At 32.5% G+C, this 27,543-nt stretch overlaps 1 protein-coding gene across 3 annotated transcripts; it reads right to left on the bottom strand.

Annotated features, from left to right (window-relative positions):
* On the bottom strand, positions 1-27,335 carry LOC132696839 (T-related protein). Of its 3 annotated transcripts, none has more exons than XM_060661898.1 (6): positions 27,100-27,335; positions 18,773-18,940; positions 10,029-10,282; positions 2,998-3,276; positions 2,577-2,735; positions 1-598 (listed from the first exon to the last, which is right to left on the bottom strand). In XM_060661898.1, exons 2-6 carry the CDS (start codon positions 18,931-18,933, stop codon positions 69-71), a joined length of 1,383 nt encoding a protein of 460 aa, XP_060517881.1. In that variant the 5' UTR covers positions 18,934-18,940; positions 27,100-27,335; the 3' UTR covers positions 1-68. The 3 variants fall into 3 exon arrangements, with proteins under 3 accessions (XP_060517881.1, XP_060517882.1, XP_060517883.1); XM_060661899.1 differs by having other exon boundaries at positions 10,029-10,279; XM_060661900.1 differs by lacking the exons at positions 18,773-18,940; positions 27,100-27,335 and adding an exon at positions 10,422-10,510.
* Positions 27,336-27,543: the final 208 nt, after the last annotated feature.

Below are 27,543 nucleotides of genomic sequence, written 5' to 3'. Positions count from 1 at the left end.
CATTTTATTTAACAATACAAATTATTAAAAATATATACACGCTCAACCGTCACAACACGACATGTCTCCTAATTTTGTAAGTGGTTCGGAGTCCAGTCGTGCCTGGGGGTCCGCGACGCCGACTCGCTGGTCTCCTGTGACGTCTGCCGCGCAGCTGCGCATTCCGATTTCACGCTGTCGTAATCAGCCACGCCGCCGTCGATGCTTTGAATTTGCTCCGTCTTGTATACCACCGAAGAGTTCCGATTTCCCCCGATCTGAGCGTACGTCACGTCCTGCGCGACTGGGTTGACCAGGTATTCGGGATTCTGATAGGTCGGCACATCTTGCGGATAGTAGGTCGAATAGGAGAGGTTGGTAAGGCTAGTGACGGGCGAGTACTGGTACATCTGGTGGTTCGGGGATTGGTTCGGGGTGGGTTGGGCAGATATTTGGTGCGGCGGAGGCGGGCTCGACGTCAAAGACCAACAGTTGATGGGAGATACGAGCGTCGTGGGCGTCTGCGCCTGCATCGTCGACATCGACGACCAGCTGGCGTAAGTCGCCCCGGGCGAAGTGTAAATCTGTTGCTGCTGAATGTGTTCGGGGGGGTTGTAAACTAAAAAATAAGAGATTAAAATTGTTGCGTGAAGCACTATTAGGAAGTGTATTTGGGAGTTCTTGACTATAATAATCAAAAATCTCTTACAAGAAAACCTAGACTCTAAAGATATTTACATTATTTCAAAATTCAAGTATAGTCAGAGAGCGGTAACTCAGATAGAGCAAAAAACAGCTGAGGAAATAGAAATACGGAATGGTTCTTCTCTCTTGAAGCAAGCAAGCAAGTGTTAACTAAAGAAGAACGTATTTATTTAATAGAATGTTATGATATTGAACATGTCTGTTATCAAAACGCTATAGATATTTTTCATGAAACATTTTCTAATACGACTACGTCAAAAAGAATATTGCGAAAATTATTTAAACAGTTTAATGAACGTCTAAAATTGGAGCAAGTTCAAATAGTTTGACAAAATACTTTGAGAATCATATGCACGAGTACTGGAGAACAAAGTCGTGAAAGATACGTAAAAATTAATACTGGATCTCCAAGTGGCACGGATGAGCATTTTTCCATTCGAGAACAAGTTAGAAGACGAGGACTTCCTTTTCTATTCATTCATTGAAATAATTATCAGTGATTTTAGATAGTTGCTAAACTAAATTGGATTGTTTAATATTCAATAGAAAATTGTGTTTATTAATAATCAATGTTATATTTTAAAACTGTTTTTTCTGCCTTCCGGTCCATTTTTAATTGCACAACATTGTGGTAGTCTATGTGCTTTCTGATTTGATTCATATTATTAATGACCTTTGGATGCGCAAAGACTGAATTTGACCGTATGTAGGAAACTGTCACTATAGTTTGTTGTCAAATACGCCAGCGCCAACACAATGGATGTTGTCGCCAACATAAGACGTTAAATTAATAAGCAAATTTCTGGTTTGGGAGTCCGTCGGTTGCCCATTCTAAGTAGCTATACCACGAGTTCACAAATATTAAAATTTTGTTCATTGTTGATTCATAAGTTCTTGTGTTATCAGCCTCCGATTCTCTTAAGGAGTATGGTTATACCAAGTTGCAAGAGAGAAAAGGAAGTAGAATTCGGTAACATTAGGAAACGTTTAGATTGTTTATTTTTAACTATCATCCAATATGGAAGATTAGAAGTCTCTTTTCGTTTCCTGAAAGCACCTTAATACACGTTAACAGACCTTCCTTAAAAGCTTGCCGAACTCTAGTTAGATTTTTTCCTTGTCTCATTTTAGGTACTATATAACTTTCAGTAATCCACGTCTCATTAAGATATTTTTATATTTCGCAAGCAAACAATTTCATTGCTTTTCATTAAAAGTGCTTTACGGTATTTCCAGGTATTTTCTAAAGTGCTCAATAACAATTTTCCTATATTTTAGCGAAAGGATTGGTATTTCGGTTTTAAAATAAGAGAGGCGAACTTTTCTTCAAACTACGGTCGGGGTGCTTTTACTAATCTGGCTGAACTTTTCCGACATTTCCAAACATTTTTTCCATATTTCGTTTTGGATGTTACAGAAACTTTAATTTCGACTAGTATTATTAGTTGGTCTAGCCGGTCAATTGTAATTCTGTCATTCGGAATATTGGGGACCCATGGGAACCCATTTTGATATTTTTCCGAAGGGAAAGGAACGCAACAAGAAGAAGATAGTCTGGCGTGAAATGGTTAAACGGAATTTTGAATAGCTTCGGTTGATTGTTGATTAGCAGTTGATCTAGCGGGTCGCGGATCATTGGTTTCTCTTAAATAATCAATTAAATGAATAGAATGCCTAAGATCGCTGACATACTTATTATATTCACCGTCAGTATATTTTAATTAATCTGTCATTAATTGTTCCGTCATAGATGAAAGTAGTCAAAAATGACAAAAAATTCTATTATTAATATCGTCTTTACAATAGAAAATAGTTTTATTGCACACCTATTGATGACTCTGAGGCGGAACGAAATTTTACGGAATAAGTAACTCGCAGCTTAGTTTACTTACCTTGCGGTGGAGGTGACACCGGAGAAGCAGACTTTTGCCTGTTGAGTAGATACGGTGCCGATTTTTGTCTGGTCAACTTGGGACTGGATCGGAATTGGCAAGGCGACATCTGTCCTGAAGATGGATAAATGGACTGATGTGGAATAAACCACGACCCATCTGCAAAATATACGACTTTCCTTTACAATTTAAGTCAGTAAAAGCAACAATTTAAGGTTAAATCTGACACTCAAGTGCAAATGGGAGTTCCCGGATGTTCATTCAACTCATTTTTTTTCCATTTGAGACAGTTATTTTAGAACCCTCTTTCCATATCTACTTATAGAGGATCCATTTTCTATTGCAGCAATTTAATTTGACGTTTGGCAGAAGTAGTAACAAAATTCATAAAAGAAATTGAAGAAACAAGAAAAAATCTTACATTGCGAGTATTGCTGCTGGGTGCTGTAGTTGTGTGAATAATCACTTCGCTGGTTGTAAACGCTGTCCGGTCTTTCTTTGGCGTCCAGGAATGCTTTGGCGAACGGATTGTACTTGATTTTGAGAGAGGTCACTTCCTCGTTTTGATACGCGGTTACGGCAATAAACTGCGTTTCCGGGAACGGAAAAGTAATGACTCTTCTCGGTTCCGTTCCGACTCTGACCAAATGGACTCGAGGTTCGTACTTGTGTAATGAGTTTAGCATTATTTGACCATTTCCTAAAAGTAAAATTCGGGAAATATATATTTAGTTTAGTTTAGTTTAAATTGAAATTAAAACATTTTGACAGTTTATTTGCAATACAAGGTTTTTTGGTAAGTGAGTATTGTTTTACTGACATCATACAGCCTAATTCGTGAATCTGGCATATTTTGTTCTGTACAATTCGGTTAAGAGAAGCTATTTTTCATAACCTGGTAACGAAAACGTACCGTCTATATGTAATGTTGTTATGACTCGGTTATATTTTGTTGATAAATTGCACTGATTTATATTAATAAATACGAAATTAACCAGTATAGCTGCAAATATGTCTATTCAATAAAATTTAATAATTTATTGATAGGCATTTAAATATACAGTATATCCCCAAATTAGTAGGTCATAACAGAAAATCGTATTCTACGTCTTAAATGAACCGTAGTGTTCTAAGCAAACAAATTTTGAAAAACATCCCCTAACGAAGAATTTAATTAACATTTCCGAAACAGGTTGAGAGAAAGTTTTGAAATTTTACTAAAGTAATAAATGTCAAATTTTTGTCAGTGGCGAACTTTTAACGGTACAGGTAACAAAAACTGCAATAACTTTTTTTAAAATTGATTTTTAAACTTTTTCTTATAAAATCATCAAGAATTGAAAACCAGGCATTGGAACAGAATTGACGCGATTGTTATTTTGTCGTCAGTTTGAAATTTATGGTGTTTTTTCTTCACATTTTCTCTGAAATTCTCTTTAACTTGGGTTTTTATAAGTCTGGATAGTTTATCGAACAGAGAATTAGCAGATCCCATTTTATTTACGGATTTTGCAATGGTAACGCGCGCACCTCTGTCCGGAAGTACGAAAGACGACAAACACACCCGAGAGTCCTGGATCGTCTAGTCGATCTAAATGGAAAGACATAATTAGGGAAAATCCTCAAATATAATTAAGATCTCTGGCAGATATCACCAATATTCCGAAAACAATTATAAGTTTGCTACATTTTTATTAAAAGAAAAGGTTTCGCTGTCATTTTACAGTTTTGTGACGTAGATTTAATGAATTTCTGGTAGAGTGACCCAAATGCAAGTACTACATTCTTCAACTTAGGACCCGGAGACTTTTCAAATCATTTAGAATTTTGCCTGTGGATTCTCAACAATCAAGATATATTGGACAAAATTTTGTGGTCTGGCGAGCCAACATTTTCAACAGATAAAGTATACAGGAATTATGACCATTACCATAGCAATGACACCAAGTCTATTCTAATGACATTTGCTGGTGTCATCATTATGACGTAGTCGTCATTTTTGCTGATAATTATTATAGGTTTTGTGTCAATGATCAATACGGGCGTTTCGAACTTCCAATGTCTAAAAACGTTTTTTACTGCGACGTTTCGGCTAGCCGTTATGAAGTAAAAACTGTTCGCTACGATCGAAGCTATAATACCACCAAAAATATAGTGCATTTATTGATTTGACGTTTTAAGTATTTTACAGTACCTTCCGCAGACCCGTGGTAAAACCCCAATCCCAACAGATGTTTATTCTGCATTAAGTAGGTCTTGCCTGAGATAGACCGTAACTAATATTTGTAGAAACGTGAAATTTTTATTTGAAACGTAAATGAACCGTTTTAAATTAGACTAAGCTGAGGGGTATTATAAGTAGAATCGTTTACTTTAACATCAGGTGATATGTATCGTTCTTAAGAGTTTAATCTATTACGGCGTTATTTAACTATGATCCATCCAGTAAGTACGTATTTATGTACCTGATTCTCGAGGCTTTGGCTTTGCGAGGCTGCTTTCAATGGATAGTTCAAAGGGTAAGGGTAAGGGTACCTGTACTCCATTTATTTTACAGGTAAATTTGACGATAATCATTTTTGTCTTGTGTGCCTGTCGATTAACAACATTCTTCTTCTTGTATCTTTGTGTCTTCTATACAGCTCTTTGAGTGTTTTTTATGACTATAGATTATATTCGCCGTCATAAGATTACAGATAAATATTTATTAGAATTTAACAATTTAAAAAAAGGCCAATAGTGGTCAACACTCACAACACCGTAAAAAAAGGTTATTGTGATTAAAGTAACAAGTGTGTACTAGACGTGCCGCCTTCACATGGAAAACACATAATAATTCTTCATTCTGGGTCCAAAAACGTCAAAGATTCAAGTACGGATTACCATGAAAATTTCAGGACTAGTTTGAAAATAAACAGTTTCCAAAACTATCGCCAAATACTGTTATTGCGTTAGATAATGCCTCGTATCATTCAGCCCAAATTACAAAAATTCCAAACACTTCTTCAAATAAAGAAGAAATTAAACAATTTCTGTACCAAAATGATTTATATTTTGGAGAGAACTACACGAAGAAGCAACTTCTGGAATTATCAAAAAAAAAACATTTTAATAAAGACTATAATATCGATTCAGTAACACAACAAAACGGACATGAAATTTTGAGATTACCCCCGTATCATTATATATTTAACCCGACTGAGATGATTTGGCGCATATAGGAAGAAATAACAATCCGGCAAGAGCTAGCCACAATATCAGTACAAAGCTGATCTAATTGTGAAAAACGAGCAATAAAAGAAGAAAATATTTATCGAGAATGATTAGTATCGGAGTTCATTGAACAAAGTGACGACAGTAGCGAAAGTGACGATTTTTTAAGTAAATGACACTTATTATTATTATATTTAATATTTTATGTATTAATATACATGCTATAATGATACTATGTAGAAATATAATGAAATAGAACGTAATAAATCGTTACTTTGTACTAATTTGTTTATGTACATGCTTCAAGAATTGCTCGGCCAAAAAGATTGAAAACCTACTTATATTCGCCTTGTTAGTAAATAAATTCCTATGACGATCCTGGAACGGTCACGGGTAAGACTCTGCTCAGCAGGGTGTTCTATAAGGGGCTGCCGTTTTGAAGTAATAAACAGTAAGCAAAGTTAATCACGGGGACGGTTGTGAAAGAACTATATTTCTGGTCGAAGTACACCAGCATTTATACGGAGTGAGGAAAAGAGGGAGCCACGTTATTGGTTGGGGCAGGTCAAGGTTCCTGACGCGTGACAGTGGAGGTTGCAACAGCGTTGAGATTTCTACGCTCTACATTTGATTCTGTGGTGCACTGTCCAAGAGTGCTCTACGAGACAAGATCTATTTGTTTCTCCACGTCGGGTATGCTTCTTGTCCTCTGCTGTTCTTACATCTGCTTAAGATTTTCCACAATCGCAGGGGACTTCATAGGTTTTGTTATGTGTGGTGTTCTCTGGTTTTGTTTTCGTTATTAAACTTCTTATAGTATGCTAACAACGAAAGGCGGTTGTGATATATTTTGTTGCAATTCTCCTTATCTTTTCGGAAACCTCTTTAACCTAGGGAATGGTCATTAGTTGCTTTTGGCAGGGCTTTGATTTATGTGCTGCTTGGAATTGAAACTTCGTCTTCAATCAGTCTCTTTGAATAGCCGTTTTATTTTAGATCTTCTTTAATTCGTTCAACTTCATGGTCAAGTAGAGCTGGGTTCTTCGTTTGGTTGTTGCTGAGTAGTTAGATGGTACGTTTAAGCATTGGACTGTATGTGTTGTTTTCTGTACACAGATGCAATAATTTGAACTGAATGCTATCTGCAATGATGTGTTTAATGCGATCCAGTAAAGGTTATAACTGTTTCCGATCTTTGTCCCGTATTATGAAGGTGTCGTCGACATATTTCAACCAACGTTTAGGTTTGTTAGTTGTTGATTTGATAGCTCGAACCAATCCATGTAAATATTTGCTATCAGTATTAACAAGCCATCGTCTTATGCGTAGAAATGTTCTTTGAATTGAAAATACGAATTGCGTAGGGAGCAATCCAATGGTTCCATGATGCTGCTTTAGTGGTAGAAGTGACAATGTTAAATATTCTTGAAGCTTTCTCCTAATAATCGCTAGGGACGAGACCAAAGGTACGTAGTTGAAAAGACTTTCTACGTCGAAATTGAAAAAATAATCTCCCTGATTTAAGGATGTTGTTTTAATTCTTTCGACCAAATGAGCAGAGTTCTTGGCGAATTACTGTGATTTTATCTCCAACATATATCTGGCCAACTCACTTGTTGGCGAATTTCTGGAACTTGTAATTGGCCTGAGGGGCATGTCAGGTTTGTAGATCATTGGCAGATGTGGTAATTTGCTGTGGTGTGGTGCGATGTGTGATTTTTGCTAATTATTTTGTGAATTCTTCTTTCCAGTAACAACACTCTTAAATCAGGAGGATTATTTTTTTTAATTTAGTAGTAGCAAATATTTACATTGAAAGGTTCGAGGAAGAAGCTATCAAATCAACAATTTACAAACTTAAATGTTGGTTGAGATATGCCGACAGTTTCATAATATGAAACAAAGACTGGAAACAGCTGGAACATTTCCTGGATCACCCCGTCAATAAAATTCACAACGAAAAAAGAGAAAAACGGAACAAGACCATTCCTCGTTATCTTGGTCACGAGATTGGATTCAGCTCAGATTAATAACTCCGTCTACAGAAAACCCACACATACAGGCCCATATCTAAACGTATCAGCCAACCACTCAACAACAACAACAAAAAAAGGCGTCATTTCTAAGTTTCAATATGATACAACACATAAATTAGAGCCCAGCCGAACTAACTAAACCAAAATTAACCAAATAATGCTCATTCCCCATGCTAATGGAGTTTCCGAAAATATCAGGAGATTGGCAACAAAATACAACGTCAAAACCGCTTTCCATTGTAGGCAAACTATAGGAAATTTATTAACGAAAACGAAACCAAACAACATCATAGACAACAAAAAATGAATATATGAATTGCCCTGCGAGTGTAGAAAATCTTACGTAGGTGAAACGAATCAAACACTACATGTAAGGATAGGAGAACACCAGAATATGGAGAAACAAATAGATCTGGTCTTCCATAGCACACTTCTACAGAACATCACAGAATCAAATGCACAGACCTCAGAATTCTACAAAAACTATTAGACAATGGAAGTTCGAAACGTCAACATTGATTAAAACCAATCCCTGTCCGCCTTTAGGGAAACTTTTCTATCAATGTTTGGCAGGTATCATAATTAATATATATGGAATAAATGCGAATGCAAATATTTCCCATACGTACTGGCTTGGAAAAGTTCTTTCAACATGATAGAGTATTCACTTGGTGTAAGAAATTGGTCGAAATACAATTATAACGAGTAGATTAAATGATATGATGTCATTTCAATAACACACTGTTTGACTCCTATTATTTGAATCCAACAAATCAATCACCAGTGAAAATATTGCCCTATAATTATGCAACCAGTTTTTCTTACAAATACGTATTTTGATTTAAATTCACATTACATATTTTTGCGGGATTTGGAAGCCAAAATTATATCAAATAATAATAATAATAATATAAAAAAGTTAAAAACTAATCCAACTTGCGACTTGAAGTTTTTTTAGGCAAATTTTTATTCTCTATTTTATCGGAAATGTGTGAATTTAAATCAGTAGCTATTCCACAGGAGTGTGGCTTCCATAAATACTAAAATACAGAAAAAAACACTTCAATGTATATTTAATTAATTTCGCCATTTGTTTCATTGATTGATAGGACTTTCTTGTCACTTTCTATTCGAACGCTTGGTTATCTATACAGGGTGCTTCAAAACAAAAGCGAAATACTTGTTTAAGTTTGTTATATAAATGTTGGGTCAAAAGCCAACCATTAGCAATAATGCTTTCATTTTTATCTTTAAAAAAAAATATTGCGAAAGTACTAGTACTGCTATTTAGTATTACTAAATGGGTGTAGGGACATAAAAACTTGAATTAGGAGTTTCTTTGACGATGCTTACATTCAATTTCTTCAGATAATATGTAGAGGGTGACTATTTTATGCAATACATTTTTTGTTAGTGCCGCTCCGTTACTTTTTTTTTTCAAAATCATGGCAGAGTGATTATTTCTTAGCCAAAAACTTACACTATTTTTTTTTCGACTAAACATACGGTTTTCCAGATCTCTGCATTGTAATTCTTTAATTCGAGTAAATCGCTGTACCAAAACAAGTTTATTAAGCACATTAACTAAATAAAACATCTTTGCCCGTTATTTCAAAACGGAAAAAAAATAGTATTGTATTATATTTAATGGTAACTACCATAAAATGGTTCTTTATTAGTTTAATGTAATAATTAATGCGTTTAAATACTTCAAATAGGACAGAATGCTTTAAAAAATAAATTTTAAAAAAATTCCCACGGAATGCTAGTGGAACTTCGTGGAATTCCGCGGGAATTACTTGGTGTACTCCTTTAGCTCTGCAGTTTACAATTTATTACTGAAAAAAATATTATTTGGGATTAAATTTGAGATTAGAAATGTTCGTGCGAAAAATTGCTAGATGTTTCAACCTCGCTTAAAGAGCAATTTTTGCACATTACCGTTATATTAAAAAAACTTTTCATTTGTCTGTATAAAGGAACAGTTTTACTTTCTAGTGTTTAAGTTCAATGAATCAATTACCAGTTAAAACATTGGACATGATTATGCAACCAATTAAACACTGACGGACTTTTGGTTGTGGAGAAAAGCGAACCCTGCTCGCCGTTTTGAATTCAATTTTAAACGATCCTTTGCAAATATGCTTATTTGAAGTTAATCCTAATCATTGAAGAAGGCAACAATACATTTTCTTTCGCTTACCGTTCGATTTGTTGGTAAGTTTGACCTTGGCGAACGATATTGACTCTTTCATCCAATGCGCCCCGAAATTTGGCGACTCCGGGTGAATGTAAATGGGATTCGAGGGTGGTACTTCGGCTTTTCCACCCGGTACCCATTCGCCGTTCACGTACTTCCATCGATGCGGATCGATTTGAACGAATTCCAACAGTACCGTGTACATCGCTTTGGAGTCTAACCCGTTAGCACTCACTTTTACCACAGGAAACATTCTTCTGAAAGCAATAGATGATTTTAACGCCATCTCTCGTCATTCTTGTAAGTTTTGTGCTAAATTTACAATTAAGAGTAGTTTAATCTTAAGATTGGGCATTTGGGTTTAATTTAATGAACTTTCATGGTATTATTTTTCACCTTGAACACAGTCAAAAACGTTGAAATAAGGTGGAACGTTATCAAAATATTCTTGACAATAATACCCGAAAAAGCTATTTTCTATTATGTGCACTAAACGATCCACAATAGACCTATCAATTTAGTTTCAACCTTGATTTCGGTTAAAAATCTGTTTTTGATTATGCGCGCACATGCAAACAACATGTGCAAACATTGTTACTTAAAAAATACAAAAGGAACAACATTTTAGGTGAGTAACGTTTCTGAAAGAGACGCCGAATATAGATTTCAGCCGAATTTAACAATATTTTTTGTTTGCCTCGGGTCTGGGTCCTGAAGAAATATTTGCATTTTAACCCGCGGAATACTTTTTATGGATTTTTTGTATCCATAAAAAATATTCCTTTACATTTTTAACGACGAAAACACACTGAAGTGCAGAAACTTGTTTGCAGTGGTTTTCATCCGATAATAAATTAAATTTCGATTGAAATTCTGCCCAACGTATTTTTCTGTGAACTGGAAGCCACAATTATATCTAGTAATAATAATATAAATAGTTAAAAGCTAGTCCAACTTGTTAATAGATTTGATTTTTTTTATTCTATTCGGTATTTCTTCAGAAATGCTCGACAGAATTTAAATCAGCAGTGGTTCCATAGGGAGATGTGTTCCATAAATACTATCCAAAAATACAGAAAAAAATTTCAGTCCATATTTAATTAGCCATTTTATGGTGTAATATAATTTAATTCTTTTGACTAAAATAATAAGATGCTTATGTCACTTTCCATTTGAACTCACGGATATCTGTCCAGAGTGTTTCAAAACAACTGCGAAAATCTTGCCGGGATGGTTCCTTGTTTAAAATAAAGGTTAGTATGTTATATAAACGTTGGGTAGATAATGTTTTTAGTTTATATCTCAAAAACAAAAATAGATAGAACTATTAAGTGTTACGGAAATACTATTAATATTAGTGAATATTACTAAATGAGTGGAGGGTTAAATTGACCTACCCCTATCATTTTCTTAACTAACCTTAAGGGAAAACTTATGTAATGACAATAAAAACTTTCCTTTTAATTTTATTTAGAAACTTTTTCGTCTCCTGCAATGTTTTCATAATACTTATCGTTTTCAAATAAAAAAATATAATCCAATCCAAAATATATTATTTTATTTGCCATTACTTATGCAGTTCGCAGAGTTTAAATTCAACAATGATGAATGACACTAATGCGGGAATGGCAGATATACATTTTATGTTCGGATGAGCAAACGAAAATTCCGTGAAAGCACCAATGCACACCCTGTATATTGCAACTTATTGTAATTACTATATTTTCATATAACCTTCAAAATATACAAATATAAATTAATTAGATTAATATAAATATAAATTTTTATTAATCTGATAATTGTCAAACAAAATTGACACAGGCTCATATTAGTAAAAATATCTCGTAAAAGAAGCTTGAAATCAACATTTTTAGATAGGGCAATTCATCAACCTATAACTAAAACTACATTCGTCCAAAAGCACGTTTCGGGGTCATAGGGCAACATCAATCATTATTTTTCATTATTTCTTTGAGATGTTTGATAAAAATCATACATAAACTGTGCGTAAAAAATATATCTTAAAATACACTAAAAAATTATTAATAAATGAAATTATTTACAGTGTTACATAACTCTCTAAACAGTACATGTAGCACTGGTCCCGAGGACATTCTAAATCTATACCGAGTCTAAATAGCTGGCAAGGCCAAAAGGAAATATACGACTGGTAAATAATACCATCAATTACAGAAGCGAAATATTAGTATTCATCATATCGTAACCAGAAACTGAAAAAAATAATTTAGTAATATGCGTTACTTATTAGTACAGAAACGGAAACGCGTAACCCAACCTCACAAGAGTCGCAACGGGACCTTTAGCAATAACCCAAAATTAATCAAATATTTATAATTTATTTTTTCTTTTGTTAGCTCGACTTAATTTCAATTAATACGAGGTGTGTTCAAAAAGTAAGGTGATTCTTAAGTTTTATCAAAAGTATTTATTTATGCTAACGTTTTTTCCAATCCTCGAAGCACTTCTGCTAAGCACTTTCTGGTATAGCCTTGAATTCTCCAGCGATTTTTTCTTTATCTCCTCAATCATGTCTTTCATGGGTTTCTTGAGTATTGGGAACAGGAAAAAACAGAGGGCCGATGAATATGGGGGCTGAGACATGATTATGGTTTTGTTTTAGGCGAAAATTTTAGACGCAAGCAACGATGAGTGAGCATTATCGTGATGAAAAATCGTTGAATTGTTTCCCACATATCCAGACATTTTCTTCATATTGCTTCTCGCAAAAGGCACTTAACTTTAAGTTAATACTCTTTATTGACCGTACCACCTTGTGGTAAGACCTCTTGATGTACTACGCCCCGATAATCAAGGAAAGCGGTATGCAAAACCTTGACGTTTCATCGGACTTTACGTTCTTTTTTCGCTCTTGGCGATTCTGGGTTTTTCCATTGGGACTGGGCTTTGGTTTCGAAGTTGTAACCATATACCCGTGATTCGTCACCAGTTATGACCTTTTTGAGCACATGAGGATCATCATTGACGTCGTTCAACAGCTCTTTCGAGAGTCCTTTTGTTCAAAATTACTCAGTTTCGGAACAAATTTTGCTGCTACATGTTTCATGCCGAAAACTTTGCAAAAAAAATTGCATAGTACGAGCCCCTAGAGATGCCGGCGGCTTCAGCCACTTTTCTAATAGTGATTCGACGATTTTTCAACACCATTTGTTTCACTTTTTCAACAGTTATTGACGCGCTGGGGCGTCCAAAGCGAGGTTCGTCTCGGTCATCTTCAAACAACTTGTACCACTTATAAATATGTTTTATCAACATTTCAACAGTTTTGCAGGACTGTATTCGATTTTTTATGCAAATTCTTTGTTCCATTTTTATTTACATCAGAAAATCGCCCAGCACACAAAAGATGTCTAACGCTCCTGTCTCACAAAAAAAGGAAATATGCAAACTAGCTGAAACTGGGAACATATGTTAGGGACATGTATACCAACATAACAAAAAAAGATCGAATGTACGTAGCCCGCCCAATTACAAAAGTCACCTCACTTTTTGAACACATCTCGTAAGTGTGAATGTCTCTCGCAAAGACAAAATTTGTGTTGGATTCTTATGTGTATTTATAACTTTGTACATACATGGTGACCCAAACTATTCCAGCATATTCTATTTCCAAAATAAGTCCTTTGTATATTCCAGTCTAGTATATCTGGCAACTGGACATGAAAATGGGGTTTTAAAAATATTTCCGAAACAGCTTGGAGAAAAGCTTTGAAATTTTAGCCATGCTGAATATGATTCTAAAGTATTCTAAAATTATAAATGTCATATTTTGTACTGAGGGATGTAACTTTTGAGTCGTACAGATAACAATGACTGCAAACACTGTTTTGTGGGTTGACTTATAGGCTCTTTCCTTATAAAATAAGAAATTGCGAGAAAAAGGTAAACTCATTGAACTTTTTTCGAGGAATTCAGGTTGCAAAAATACCCTGTTTAGCATTTCCATTTTATTTATTCATCAAAAAATTGAAAGGTAGACCTTGAAATCAGATGATTTGCTAACACAAATTCACATTAAGTCCTCAAACACATTTCCATTGTTTTGAATACATGGTCGTGATCTTATAGTATTCCAAAATGCATGAAGAATTTAAAAATGATTATGTCTAATTTGATTTCCAGCAACAGAAATTTGCCGTCGTGACTCTTCTGGACTATCTGCTAGAACATATCTAAACGAGTACATATGGGAACAATCTTTAACAACTCGGTTAGATCATTTGTGGGAAAATTTAAATAAACATTAATCTCTTTAGTGAAATAAATAGATCTATTAACTTGATAGGAAACGTAATCGACACTTGGTTAGAATTGCGAAAATGGCTCGTCAGACCATAAAATTTTCTCCAAAATATCGGGATTCTTCAGAATTCACTAGCAAAATTTCTGGACGATTTGGAAAGTCTTCGAATTTTAAATTCTGTTCTGGTTCTGTTTTAGGTAATGGAAAGATGTAGTTCTTGCGTTTCGTTATTCCACCTGGTTAAAAATCTATAAAATCTATAAAACTAACCAAAACTATTTCTCTGTTCTAAATCGCTAAAGACTTATAAAAACAGTTAAAAAAAGCTTCACTAAGAATGTGATCAAAATACCACCATAAATGTCAAACTAAACGTAATCAGCAATCCCTGGGAAATTTTCAAAGAAATCAGACAAGACACAAATTTCAGTAAACAAGCAAAGTAAACTTTTAATACGATCAGTGTCATAGATGTAAATAGTCATTGCTTATCGAATAAAGTTGACGAGCTTTCTGTATATTTGAAAAATCACAAATTTCTAGTTGTTTTGTTAGTATGAACACTGGCTCAAGGAGGAGTATTAAAATGCTTAATTTTAACATTGTTTCATTTTGGTGATGTTGCCGTGTTTATCCATTAGGATGTGTGTAACCAGTTTGGTCCTGTTGAGTGTAGTTAAAAACAAAAATTAAAAATCAATAATAAATAACTATATGTCCTGCAGCACTGATTTTGACATACTCTTGGGCATGCTGGGATTTTACCCTAGTATCTACAACTAGTAAAACCTGTATTGATAGTATATTAACAAACTTGCTCTATTACACTAAAGTTATAGATCCTTGTTTTCTGACCACTTCGCGCACATTATAGCGATGCAGGTATTTAACTTATAGGACAGCAAAATAATCTATAGAAGTTATCATAAATGATAGGATAAACTTTCATGTTAACTCTGATGTAGAATTCCTCTCTTTCTTCCTCCCTTCCTGGTCCTCCATTATGAACAGAATAAAAACAGAAAACATTTTTTAAAACAATTATTTTTTAAAATAATTACGACAAGGAAGTTTAAAACCTGCATAAGCTCATGTCATGGCTTCAAATGCCTTAATAAATATAAAAAATTACGAATCTGATGATTTTAATAAATAAATAATAAAATTAAGCACTGCACTGAACAAGTGATTTTACCTTTAGCTCATCTTTTCAACTCATACATCTATCTCTCTAATCTAATCTATCTAACAAATGTGATATAGAGGATGTAATAATTATCGCTCCATCTCTCATTGTTGGAAAATCGGTTAAACTAGTCCTGAAGCCTCATATTGTTAATTATCTGGAACCCAATAATCTCCTTAACCCTAAACAGTTTGGCCTTAGGCCCAGCATATCCGCTATAGATGCTATAACTTTAGTCGATGCGTGTTCATCATTCTCTCAAACTAGAATGTTTTTATGGTTTTAGGAGACAGGTACTGAAACCAATCTCGCACAGCGAAAACCAGTATGTCACAAGTCAGGGAACTAAACTTTTGCGTGCACCTCATCTTAAACTCTCCCCGATGATATTTTTGTATGACTATCTATACTAGATTTCTACTACTACATTCATTTAAAAGGAAGGTAGGAGAATAGTTGATTAAAATTGCTTTGGGCGAATACATGACGGCACATCCAATTTAAAATGTTTGGACGGTTTGATTGTGTTTGTTATTTACAATTATTTATGTATCTACCGGACGTGTATAAAACGATTGTATTGTTTTTTTTTTTCGGGTTAAACAGTTACTGAATTTCATGTATTTTATCTTCTGGTCGCACACCGCGCAATATTAATGCTGCATATTGCTGGTTAAACCTTCCGAAACATACGCGCTAAATTTACAAAAAGTGCGATTTCTAAAAAAATTGATAAATGGGTATTTTTTTTCTAAGGCAGCCCTTCGGCGAGGGGTTAAATTAAAATTAATGATCGCTAACGTCTACGAATTTCAGCAACTGAGGCAAAGAACCCCATTGCTTTTAGATTATATGACTCTGTTAAACTCGACATATGTTTATACAGAAAACTAGGCACGTCAGATAAACTATTTTTTTGGAGAACAAAAAACAAAATGTAATCGTTTACATTAATTCTTACACATTGTCCCTAACTATAGTGCAAACAGAAAAGGCAAAATTTTAGAAGTTTTAATTCTGTTTTTCTCGAATTCTACAAATATCACTTAAGCCCTTTAAGAAATAATTATCTATTTCCAATGTTGATATCTTTTAAACCGCAAAATAACTGGATGAAGTAAAAAAGTTTTTCCAAAATGCGAATGTAAAAATGATAATAGTCGAACATTATTTTTCCTAATGTATAGATCAACTAGTGAGCGAAATGTTTTTCAAAAAATTATTTTAAAGGATACAGGTGACAGCACACAACTAACTTATTTTTCTTTTTGAAATGACAAAACTAAATTTTACGAACAAACTTGCAGGTACAACATTTTTCATAAGGTTAAATTTAAATTTAGTTAAGAACGATCATATTACAATCTCCTCCAGTGATTGTAATAAAATAAAAACCAAAAAATAAAAACATTATTCGGCATAAATTGACCAAACCCGGATAGTATTATACTAAATAGAAATAAAGATCACTCTGCAGTCGTTTGCCATGCCTGATGAGTTTCTTCCTTACTGTAATACTGCCGTCATAAGCCAAACCCCTATACCTAACAGAAATGAAATATTTGACTTTGTTTGACCTTTCAACTTGTTGAATGTTTCCAACGTAAAAATAATCTAATCAACAATTTTGATTATATTATATTTGATTACAGAAAGTGCCATTTTGTGCTTGCTTTTTTCGCTCGGTTCTAGAAAAATAAATTTACAGAAATTTCTCGGCTCGGAGTAGATAAAACTTACGCTATCATAAAATGTGTGGGAAAAAGATGGTGAATTTTTTGCACTCAAATCAGAGAATTAGAAAATGGAGAAAATAATACACCTGAGACCCAAAAAGGAATTGATTCAAATTTTGAAATGCGATCAACGTATAGGTATAGCTTTAAAATTACTGTATCTTCAAGTAACGATTCCTCAAACAAGAAAAGTGACAAGAAATATATGAGACATGAAATATTGAACATGAAAAATGCTGTTGCCACATTAAGTTCTATTATTCTTCTATTCTTTTATTTTCGAACTTTGCACTATCAAATAGAACTCTCTATGAAGGAAAGATACATGATTTTACTGATTTTGCTGATGCTATTCAAAATGATAATGATGAGAGAACTGAAGTAACGCAAATGAATTGCAATGACTTTTTCAATAGCCAGATTGTTCTTCGCTATATAAAATAAACAAGCTTAAACTTAGACCGTTGCTGCACGACATAGTTCAAATAAACGCCGATACAGGCAGTCAATTTCTAAAGGCAAGAAATTTAATGCTATTCGGATTTGCAATTTAATTATTTTTTGTATTCTAGTATGTTCGTTCGATGATTGATAAATACGAAAAATTAAAAAAAAAACAAATCCAATCCAAATGGGATTTGTGAAGACAAAAAGAAAGGCATTTTGGACAAACTTGTTCCGCTGATGCCAACATGCAGGAGGGCATACTGGGAAAAATTTCCTGAATAATTGATGGTTCGTTTTGTATCCGGTTTAAACAAATAAATTCTTTGAAATTAAAAGCTGCTTACTTTGCGTTGTTCATATTTATAACCTTAGTCAAAAGAATATATATTTTTTGGAATTATTTCAAATGAACGATTTTATAGGTATAAACAAGAAGGTATTATAACTAGTTATTAATAGTTATACAACTAGAAGTAACATAACCTACCTAAAAAGAGTTACCAAATGACCCTTATGTACTAGCTAACAACACGGTGAATAACACATACTCTGTTATCAACTTTCAACTACGGATACTAAGCACAAACCACTTAACTAACATGCCCACAGAAAATATATGACACAGTGAAATTTTTACTATAGTAAAGTATTTTTCAAGCCTTTTCCCTAAATTGACGAAAAAATCTAATTGATGCTAGAATTCAAAGAAGTGACCTTTAAATAAATTTGACTCACCCCATATTCATACAGCTTGGCTTCAAACCAATTTTTCAATCAATTTTTCTATATAGTGCAATAAAAAATATTTCAAAAATACCAATGTAAAAATCGCGATATTCAAATTTCATTTTTCTATACTTTTTTGAAACTTTTTCAACAACAAATAATTATCTATTTTCAGTTTCAGTATCTCTCAAACCACAAAATAGCTGACCCGTGCCAGAAATTAATGCGTCGTTAGTCTCACCACTGCTGTCGCGCTGTTAGCAAGCAAATATTAATTAACGCAATAAAGGAGTGTTAATTTTGTTAATTTTTTGGTTAGGAAAAAGTCAAACGTCTCCTTAACGCAACGAATCGCTTTTCAGAATCGTACCTGCCGCTTTTCGTCACGATCATCTCGTTAGTAAAACACTGGAAGCGGACCCATAGATCGCGGTCGTCCAAGGATATCGACACATCCCTATCCGAAGAATCGCCCTTTTCCTTGATGGAGGTTAGTTCTGTGTCAACCGCAGACAGGATATGTTGGGCCATCGGATCCCTGAAAGTATATTCATTCACTCGGTCACCATTGTTTCATTTTTCTTTTTTGAAGCTATTTTACCACACCCCGTATATAGCTAAATATATATATATATATATATATATATATATATATATATATATATATATATATATATATATATATATATATATATATATATATATATATATATATATATATATATATATATATATATATATATATATATATATATATATATATATATATATATATATATATATATATATATATATATATATATATATATATATATATATATATATATATATATATATGCAAAGCTGCCAAAGCTGGTAAAATGAAATTCAATGCCAGCTCGTTTTTATATTTTATAATTCTAAGAAAATCTTTCTAATAGTAATAGTAAATGAAGTCATCGTGTCTAGATTGAGCCCGAAAAATAGCGATTATCATATGAATTTTTCAAATATCGCGAGCAGAGTGAGAGATGAAAACCGTGAATATAAAAAAATTCTGTTTAAACCAAATCGCCATATAACTTATTCCCGAAAAAATTAATTTTCAAACATTTTTCAAAGAAACTTCCACAGGGTACTGTAATACTTTTCATAAAATTTCTGGCTTCCTCCTGAGTCGGTTTTTGTTTAGTCGAACTTTCTAACGTTTCGCCAATGATCCTGTTACCTTCTTCAGTTTCAGACACAGGAAGAATCCAGAAGTTTTGTGAAAAGTAATTTTCAAACATTTTCTTCTGATAGCAAAAATAATCCAAAAAAGTTTTAAAAAAAAATTAGAAAATACTTAGCGATATTTGATAGCATCTAGTTTACTACAGTTTAGATTTCTTCTCCGTCAATTTTGAAGTGGATAGCTGGAAATTTAGACCAATTAATACTTTTCTTAACATAGCAGGGAATACCCTGAACAACTGGTGAAAACCTTAATTACCAAAAGCTTTAGCAGTTTGTACGGGCTACAACGTTGTGCAAAATAAATGGATTAACAAATCGCTGTCTTCAAGTTGGCCAATCTTCAGTATTTAGCGAATACCAGGCACACCCTGTATATTTTTGTAAATTATTAAGAATAAAACTCTACAGCATGGTCCAATAAATTTTTCTATAATTCAACGGGGGGAATTGATTTTTTTTTCATCCATTTTGGAATTTTGGGAAAGTAGCAATAAAATTATGAACTGTAATGTAAAACTGGTAGACCTGACAACAGTGCTGTTAGCATTAATGAATTTTACAAGCTCAAGAATTGAATTTTATCTTTCCAGCTTTGGCAGTTTTGGTTGTATTTAATCGTTGCAAACAGAATTTCTTTGCTAGTTATCGTCATTTTTTCAATTGTCCTTTTTTAAACTTTTATACCGCATCCTGTATATAGCCAAAAAACGCACAATTTAAACATTTAACATTTCAACAAGTGCTTGCCTAATTATCATAAAAACAAGTTTTAAACTACAACTAAGCGCATAGCTACTTGAGCAAGGTTTGAGAAAATATTTATGAGTGTTTATTGTTAAAATTCAAATATTGATTTGATATACGGATTACAGCGAAAAAGTTTCTCAAAAATGTAATTGTAAAAATGTGTATCATTTTTTCTTTTTTTTAAATTTTTTTACCAAACCGGTGTAGAATCAAAAAAACACAAATTTAAACCTTACCTGGGTAGTTACCAAAAATTAAGTTTTTAAACTAGTTTAGAAGGTTTTAAGAAATGAATCCTCTGACAATGCGAAAAAATGTTGCATATATTTATATTGCGGATTTGTTTAGAATACGTTTTCGAAAACCTAATTAAATAAAACATAGTGATGCTAAACAGACGTAACAAACTTAAGGGCGTGATTACAGAAGCATCACTATTAAAAAAACATACTTTCTACATATTCCTTTAAATCATTCTTCTTAATTGAAGGAATAACTTGTGCAATGCCAAAAAATACATATATTTTTTTATTTTTCATAATAGATCAACTTGTTACAAAAATTAATAACTCATTTTCAAAATGTAACTGTTTACAAGATAATTCACACAAAATACAACCATTTGACAACTAAATCACTTTTGCAAAACATATTTTTTTCAACATGCATTTACATTTTTTTACAAACTGTAAGTTCTATGAAAACATTGCAAGAGACAAAAATTTGCATAAGTTTTTCTTTAAATTTAGTTATGATTAGTTTTGGCTAGTTTTGGTTAGTCTTGTTTTTGTTAAAAGAACCATAGGGATAATTTTAATCAATTGCCTCCGCTGACTTTAACAATATGAAAAATAAGCAGAAAGCGCCACTATATAATAGTAACACTTTCTTAATATATGTTCTCGATTTGAGAATAAAAAATAAATACATTATTTGACATAAAGCCACTCAAACCCGGATAGTACTACCTGACCTAAATGTAAAGAAGATTATTCTGTAGTCCTCTTCCATACCTGATAAGTTTTTTCCTTACTTCAGTATTTAAAGCCTATTGGGCTTTAAATACTGTGTTTTGACTTACCCTATATGACTAATTCATAACAACGCCGCAGCTTGGCTTCCAATCACTTTTTTCTGATTCTTTTCACACTAACTTATTAAAACCTTTCTAATTCTCTTATAAGAAATTTGGACTTGACACCTTCTAAAAACTAATCTTTAAAATTTCTACCCGATTTGAGGTAAATGAAAATTTTCTAAAATTAATCTCGATTTTCAACACCCCCTAACCTTTTTAAACGGCCCTTCGTGTATAGCTTACGCAACTGTTAATCTATACATTTATTTTACGATTTTAATGCTTCATATTTAACTTGCGTAATATCTTTCCGATTGAGCTTTTCGATCCGCCCAAATACGTTTTCGCACATCACACCTTCGCCGACGCTGAACTCGATCGATAAAACGCACGTCATCGTTCGAAACTTGATCCGGTGACGTCACAGAAATGAACCCGCGGGAAAACACGTAAGAAAGACGACATCTGGTACGGTACCAGGCACGCCGGTGCGGGCGCGTACCGATACTATAATTACGGAACAAAAATGTTTTCACACGAATTAGGAAGTTTTAAAACTACTGGTCGCCATACGCATACACGTCACAATGGGAAAATTAGCAAGTCCGACGGTACCGTGACGACACCGTGTTTATTATTCATCCTTAACCGATAGGGTACACAGAATTAAGATAGTTGTAATTATGGTTTCAATTATTATCATAAAAACCGTTTTTCTAATACGAAAAGTCAACCTTTTGCGTCACAGCGTCAACATTCGTCGATTAAGTGGACCATGCGTGTTAACTACGTTTAGCGTAATAAGCGAGGATGGTTTTTCTGTGCCTTGCCCCGAATTCAGGTTTTGGATAGATGAATGATGGATTAAAATGAAAGAAAAAAGCAACCACATTTTAAAGAAGCTTTTGGTATTATATCCTCAAAAGTCGAAAAAATATTACCACAAAATAAATTTTTCGGAAAATTTCACGCCAGTATGTATTTTATCGGAAATCTCCTTATCCTACCTGCAAGAATAATAAATGGAACTTTCCCCGGCTTGACAGCTACAATCAAAATAGTGCCGTAACTATTTTAAAACGGGTTTTTTAACGAAGTTTTCCTACCGAATCTCCATGGTACAAAAGTGCTGAAAAAGCCGCCAAAAGAGTCATTAGTTAAGTAAACAATTATCAGTCGGCATTTCTGAAAAAACAGTCTGAATTTCTAATTTGAGTGAAACATTAGACGTACAGAGTGATTCATAAAGATCCTCTAAATTGTAGGTACGAAAAGTTTTCTCGGTATGGTATACGAAATGTACCTGTTTTTTCGCACACAATGTGTTGAAGAGAATGGTGAACTTATTATATATTAAAAATGTACTATTTTGGGTTTTTCTACTCTAAGGTATTATATGGACCACAATTGCAAGAAGTGCCTTAATTTTAGAAAAAAGGCAAATGAGTATTAGTTGAAGCGGCTTACTGCCAATATTGTATATAGTTGTACTATACTGTTAGAAATCCATAAAAAAAAATGGATCTACCTTTCCTCCTAAAATCTACATAACTATCACTTAATAAATTGAAATCATCATATTCTTAAATTTAAATAAACCAAATGTAAGAAAATCTATCCGCACTTCAAGAAACTGTCTTGTTGATAAAATATATTTTAAAATACCTGTTATATTTGTCTGATTTTGGTGATAGTTTTTTACTGTTTGTGTTTTATTTATGTATTTTTTATTTAATATTTCTTTGCCCATTAATAATCTTCTTTTTTGACTTACTATAATATACCTGTAAGATTGCATACAGTCAATAAAATTCTTTTCCAGACACCAAAATATTATGAAATTCCAACATTTGATTTGATTTTTTATTACCAAAATTGTTATTGTTGAACATTTTTTTTATTGCTTCTTGTACGTTTCATATTTTAAGGATATTTTCAAATGCAAGTCAAGGTTTGGACGGACTTTCTAGGAAAAATTGAAAATTCTTTAAGATTTCCATCATTTTTAACCAGAGCTCTACAGATAAACAAAATATGATTCGATTTATCTAAATAATATGGTAAAACTAGGGCCCTCTAGAAGGAACTTCCAAATAAGTCTCAAATTCGTAATTGTCATATTAAAATTCTAATTTTTAATATTGTGCTATGGAAACTTCCTCAATTAATGAATATTTCGCAACGTCTCTTACAAGAAACCTATGCCAGAATTTTCGACTTATTGTTGAGAAAAATTGACTATTTCATAAATTCTTGGCTTGTTTTTCATAAATTCGTTTCTCAGAAATTATCAGTTAAATTGGAAATTGATATAATTAACCTAAAACTATATTTTAATTTTGATCAGTTTAGTTTTAGTTTGGCACAATTGTCTAGGATCAATAGTAATAGTAATAGTAATTAAGTTATACAAAATAGAAAAGCTCTTAAACAGACATTTTTTGTTATCATTTCGTAATAAATCAGATGTATAATAATAATTACATATTATACTTATTACTACCAATAGATGTTATAATTAGACACTGTTTCTGGTATATATTTAATCTTCTTTTGATTTTTAGCGATAATTTTATAGCACCATTTACTATTAAACCTAGTGCAGAAAGCGTTCTTTGTTTTGATACATTTCCTAGGAAATTAGATATAAGGTAATGATAAGCTTTTTCCAGTAAAAAGCTGCGGCTTTAAAAAATTCTCCCAAATTAATAAACTGAGCTAGCCAAAACTTATTTACAATGTCAACAAATTAAAAAGTTTATTAAAAGAACAATTTTTTGTTTTCAAAATACCTTGACGCTAAAATAATAAAATTAAAGATTACAAAAAATAATAAAATTAATTTGCATATGAGATATGTGAAGGTAAATTGAGTTGTATTTTTTTTTAATGAAATCTCGTGCATATTATGACATTTTTGATTTCTTCGATCATAATGAGTTTTTGTTTAATGGTACCCAAACTTTAAGGTTTTTAACATGTGAATTTTGTTAAAATTTAACATAATTTTAAAGTTTCAAATATTTAAATATTAATTGCGTTATATAGTTTCCTAATATACTTTTATTGCATCCAATTGCTTCTACTGGTTTAGAAATGTGTACCACCTACCACGCCTACTATACCACACTAGTTTCCTGAAATGAATGTATCTATGGATAGGGACGCTTAAAATGTCAAGAATTGGTGTTCCATTTTACATTTTCAATGATAAGTTGTATGCCCTAATAAAGGCAACGAGTTTCTAAAATAGCCACCAGAGGGCTTAATTGCCAGCTGGATTTTGAAAACTCATTTTCTACCAAATTGTCTAATGTTCAAAGTGATTGCCGTTTTATAATTGATAAATTAAAATTTAAAAGTTTAATATTGTTATTTATATAAAGCGCTAATTTATTTACGTTTTGGGATAAATAAAAATTTCTTTATTTTCTTTCTTATTGCTTCGAATCGCACAAAATGACCTAGAGCTGACATAGATCACTAAAAATTAGGTTTAGTCAGTTAATCTTTCTTTGAACACTTTATTTTAATTTTATTAATTTATTTAAATTCAATAATTCAGTTATTTAAGTAGTAAAATGCTTTGTTCGTAACTGGTTGATTTCTTCTGCATCACGATGAATTAAACATATAACCACCCTACAATTTAACAAACTAATTTAAACTATTTAAAATGTGAGTCAATAGAGAGATTTTGGTAAGCATCACATGAAATACCCCTAGTGTTTTCTCATGTGAAAACAAACGAGATGTTTTATTTATTTCTTGACTTGTTTTCCACGATTAACTACTTAAATATGTGATAGTTATTAATAATAGTTATTCTCGTATAATTCACGAAAAAAATTTGACAACTATACTAAGTAATTGAAGAAATTGAAAAAAAAGTATTACATATAAATAACAACATTTTATTTCAATATTGATTATCATTTTGGCATTCTGTTTTAAATCCAACTTGTTTTAGTTTTAAGTTATTTTATTCATATTTTGGATTAGGATAAAGTTATGGAGATGTGGGTCTCAGTGAGTCATTAGGCCTCAACCTTACCACCTAATGACATAAAGCATCATTGCATTTTTTTCAGAAACTCATTTCTTTGAGATTATGTCAGAAAACACCACCTGGCAATGTAAGCAAGTTACTTTTTTTTAATGCTTTCTAGGACCATCTCTTTTCTTAATAATCGTCGCCCTTACTGGATACTCGCTAAAACGTCTAATCAGAGCGTTAGCCCTGTTGGTTAATAAATTGCAACCATCTGTGTCAAAATATTCTCCATAATGATTAATATTAATATGCTAATAGTCCCCAGATACCCAGTTGGTACGACTTTTCCTATTACAAAAATTTATACTTCCGCACGAAGAGAAACGAAGCACACATTATTCATTTTTTTTAGTCAAAATGTACGAATTCATATATTGAATGGTAGAAAATATTACTTAATTCCTTGCAAATTGGGAAACTCGATACAAACAGCGCAGAATAACGAAGCGAAGCGAAGTATATCGTCCTGCTAAACGAGATATGTGGATTCTTTCATAAAACAATTATAGACAGATGAAATCCAAAAGGAATTTATTGATGATGTAAAGTAAAGAAAGTAATATAAATATTAGATAATTCGGCACTCACTGAAATTTTAGTTCGTTTGAAGTTTTAGATAAAAAACATTTTAAAGTTTTGAAAATGTTTAAAAAACACAATGCAATATTATTGTCCTAGGCCACAGATGAGCACATGCTTGACGTAGGTGGCCATTGACACCTCATACAAATCAATCTGATGACTATTTCCAGAATGTGATTTCTCTAAAAAATAAATTATGTTAGATATTAATGATAATTCAATTATATATCATTATATATCATATTGAATGTATAAGTGATTTTGTATATATATATATATATATATATATATATATATATATATATATATATATATATATATATATATATATATATATATATATATATATATATATATATATTAGTGACTTTGGACGACTGTCTGTATAATTAGAATGTTATGGTTTTTTATTTTAATTCTTTCCCAAAAAAGTGTACCTAAATACGCAATTGTGCAATGTGCAATTTCAAACATTTTTTTATCTTAGTTCTTACACTTTCTTACCGTTAAATGTTGAATTTACTATCAAAATTATGTATTTAAATAAATTTAAATATATTGCCAAAGTAATTTGACTTACAATTAAATACAGTTTCAAAAATTGTATTTGAAATCCATTTAATTATTTTTCCAGATTTAACATTTTTAACAACTCACACAATTTCCAATATTTTCTCTCCAATTAATCGTAATAACTACTTACATTTTGAATAAAAATGTACGGGAATATGTGATTATCTATAATTTGTATATATTTAGACGCATCGTATTTTCTATTAGGATAAATATTAATTAATTATACCTCAATAAACTTCATAAACATATTTCTTTATATTTTTAAAACACAATGAATGTCATTTCCTGCCCTACAATACCGAGTGGTTATTTCGATACATTTATTTTTTTGTGGTTAATTAAATTTTTATAGAACTTATGACCTCATTTTTTGCTTAATTTTACTCCATGTGGTTAGACTAATACAGTGCATAACCCCCTAGTTAACATCCCAATGGTGACTTACGATTTCGATCGGCTACTCCTTCCCAATTAAAACGGGTGCACCAATACACTTAACCAAAAGGCACGAAACTCGGAAAACAAACAGTTTTGGCGATTATCCTGTTTAACTTATCTTAATACCCCAATCATACCCTGCACGCTTATTCGGTGGACACACACGCGCACTTCTTGTAAATTAACCGTTTATTGTTAGAATATTATTTGTCAATATTTCACACGGTAACGATAAATGCTACAAGACACATCTTCGCATAATATTCGTATTATCACACACTAATTCTAAGTTGGAGTAGTGTCTAAGGGGCGACCAACACGCCACGCCTACCGCGGTACCCGATTGGCCGCAACTCAACAGGTACGACCGACGATTTAGAAGTAAAAGGTATACGCGTCATTCGGAATTTTTACGATGGTGGTTGTCGTTTCGTCACCGTCAAATGCTTAA

This window comes from Cylas formicarius, unplaced genomic scaffold (genome assembly GCF_029955315.1).
Source record: "Cylas formicarius isolate icCylForm1 unplaced genomic scaffold, icCylForm1.1 PGA_scaffold_1__22_contigs__length_36826433, whole genome shotgun sequence".
Taxonomy (NCBI): Eukaryota; Metazoa; Arthropoda; class Insecta; order Coleoptera; family Brentidae; genus Cylas; species Cylas formicarius.
Note: the sequence above shows the minus strand (reverse complement) of the source record. Positions and strands in the feature narration are given on the sequence as shown.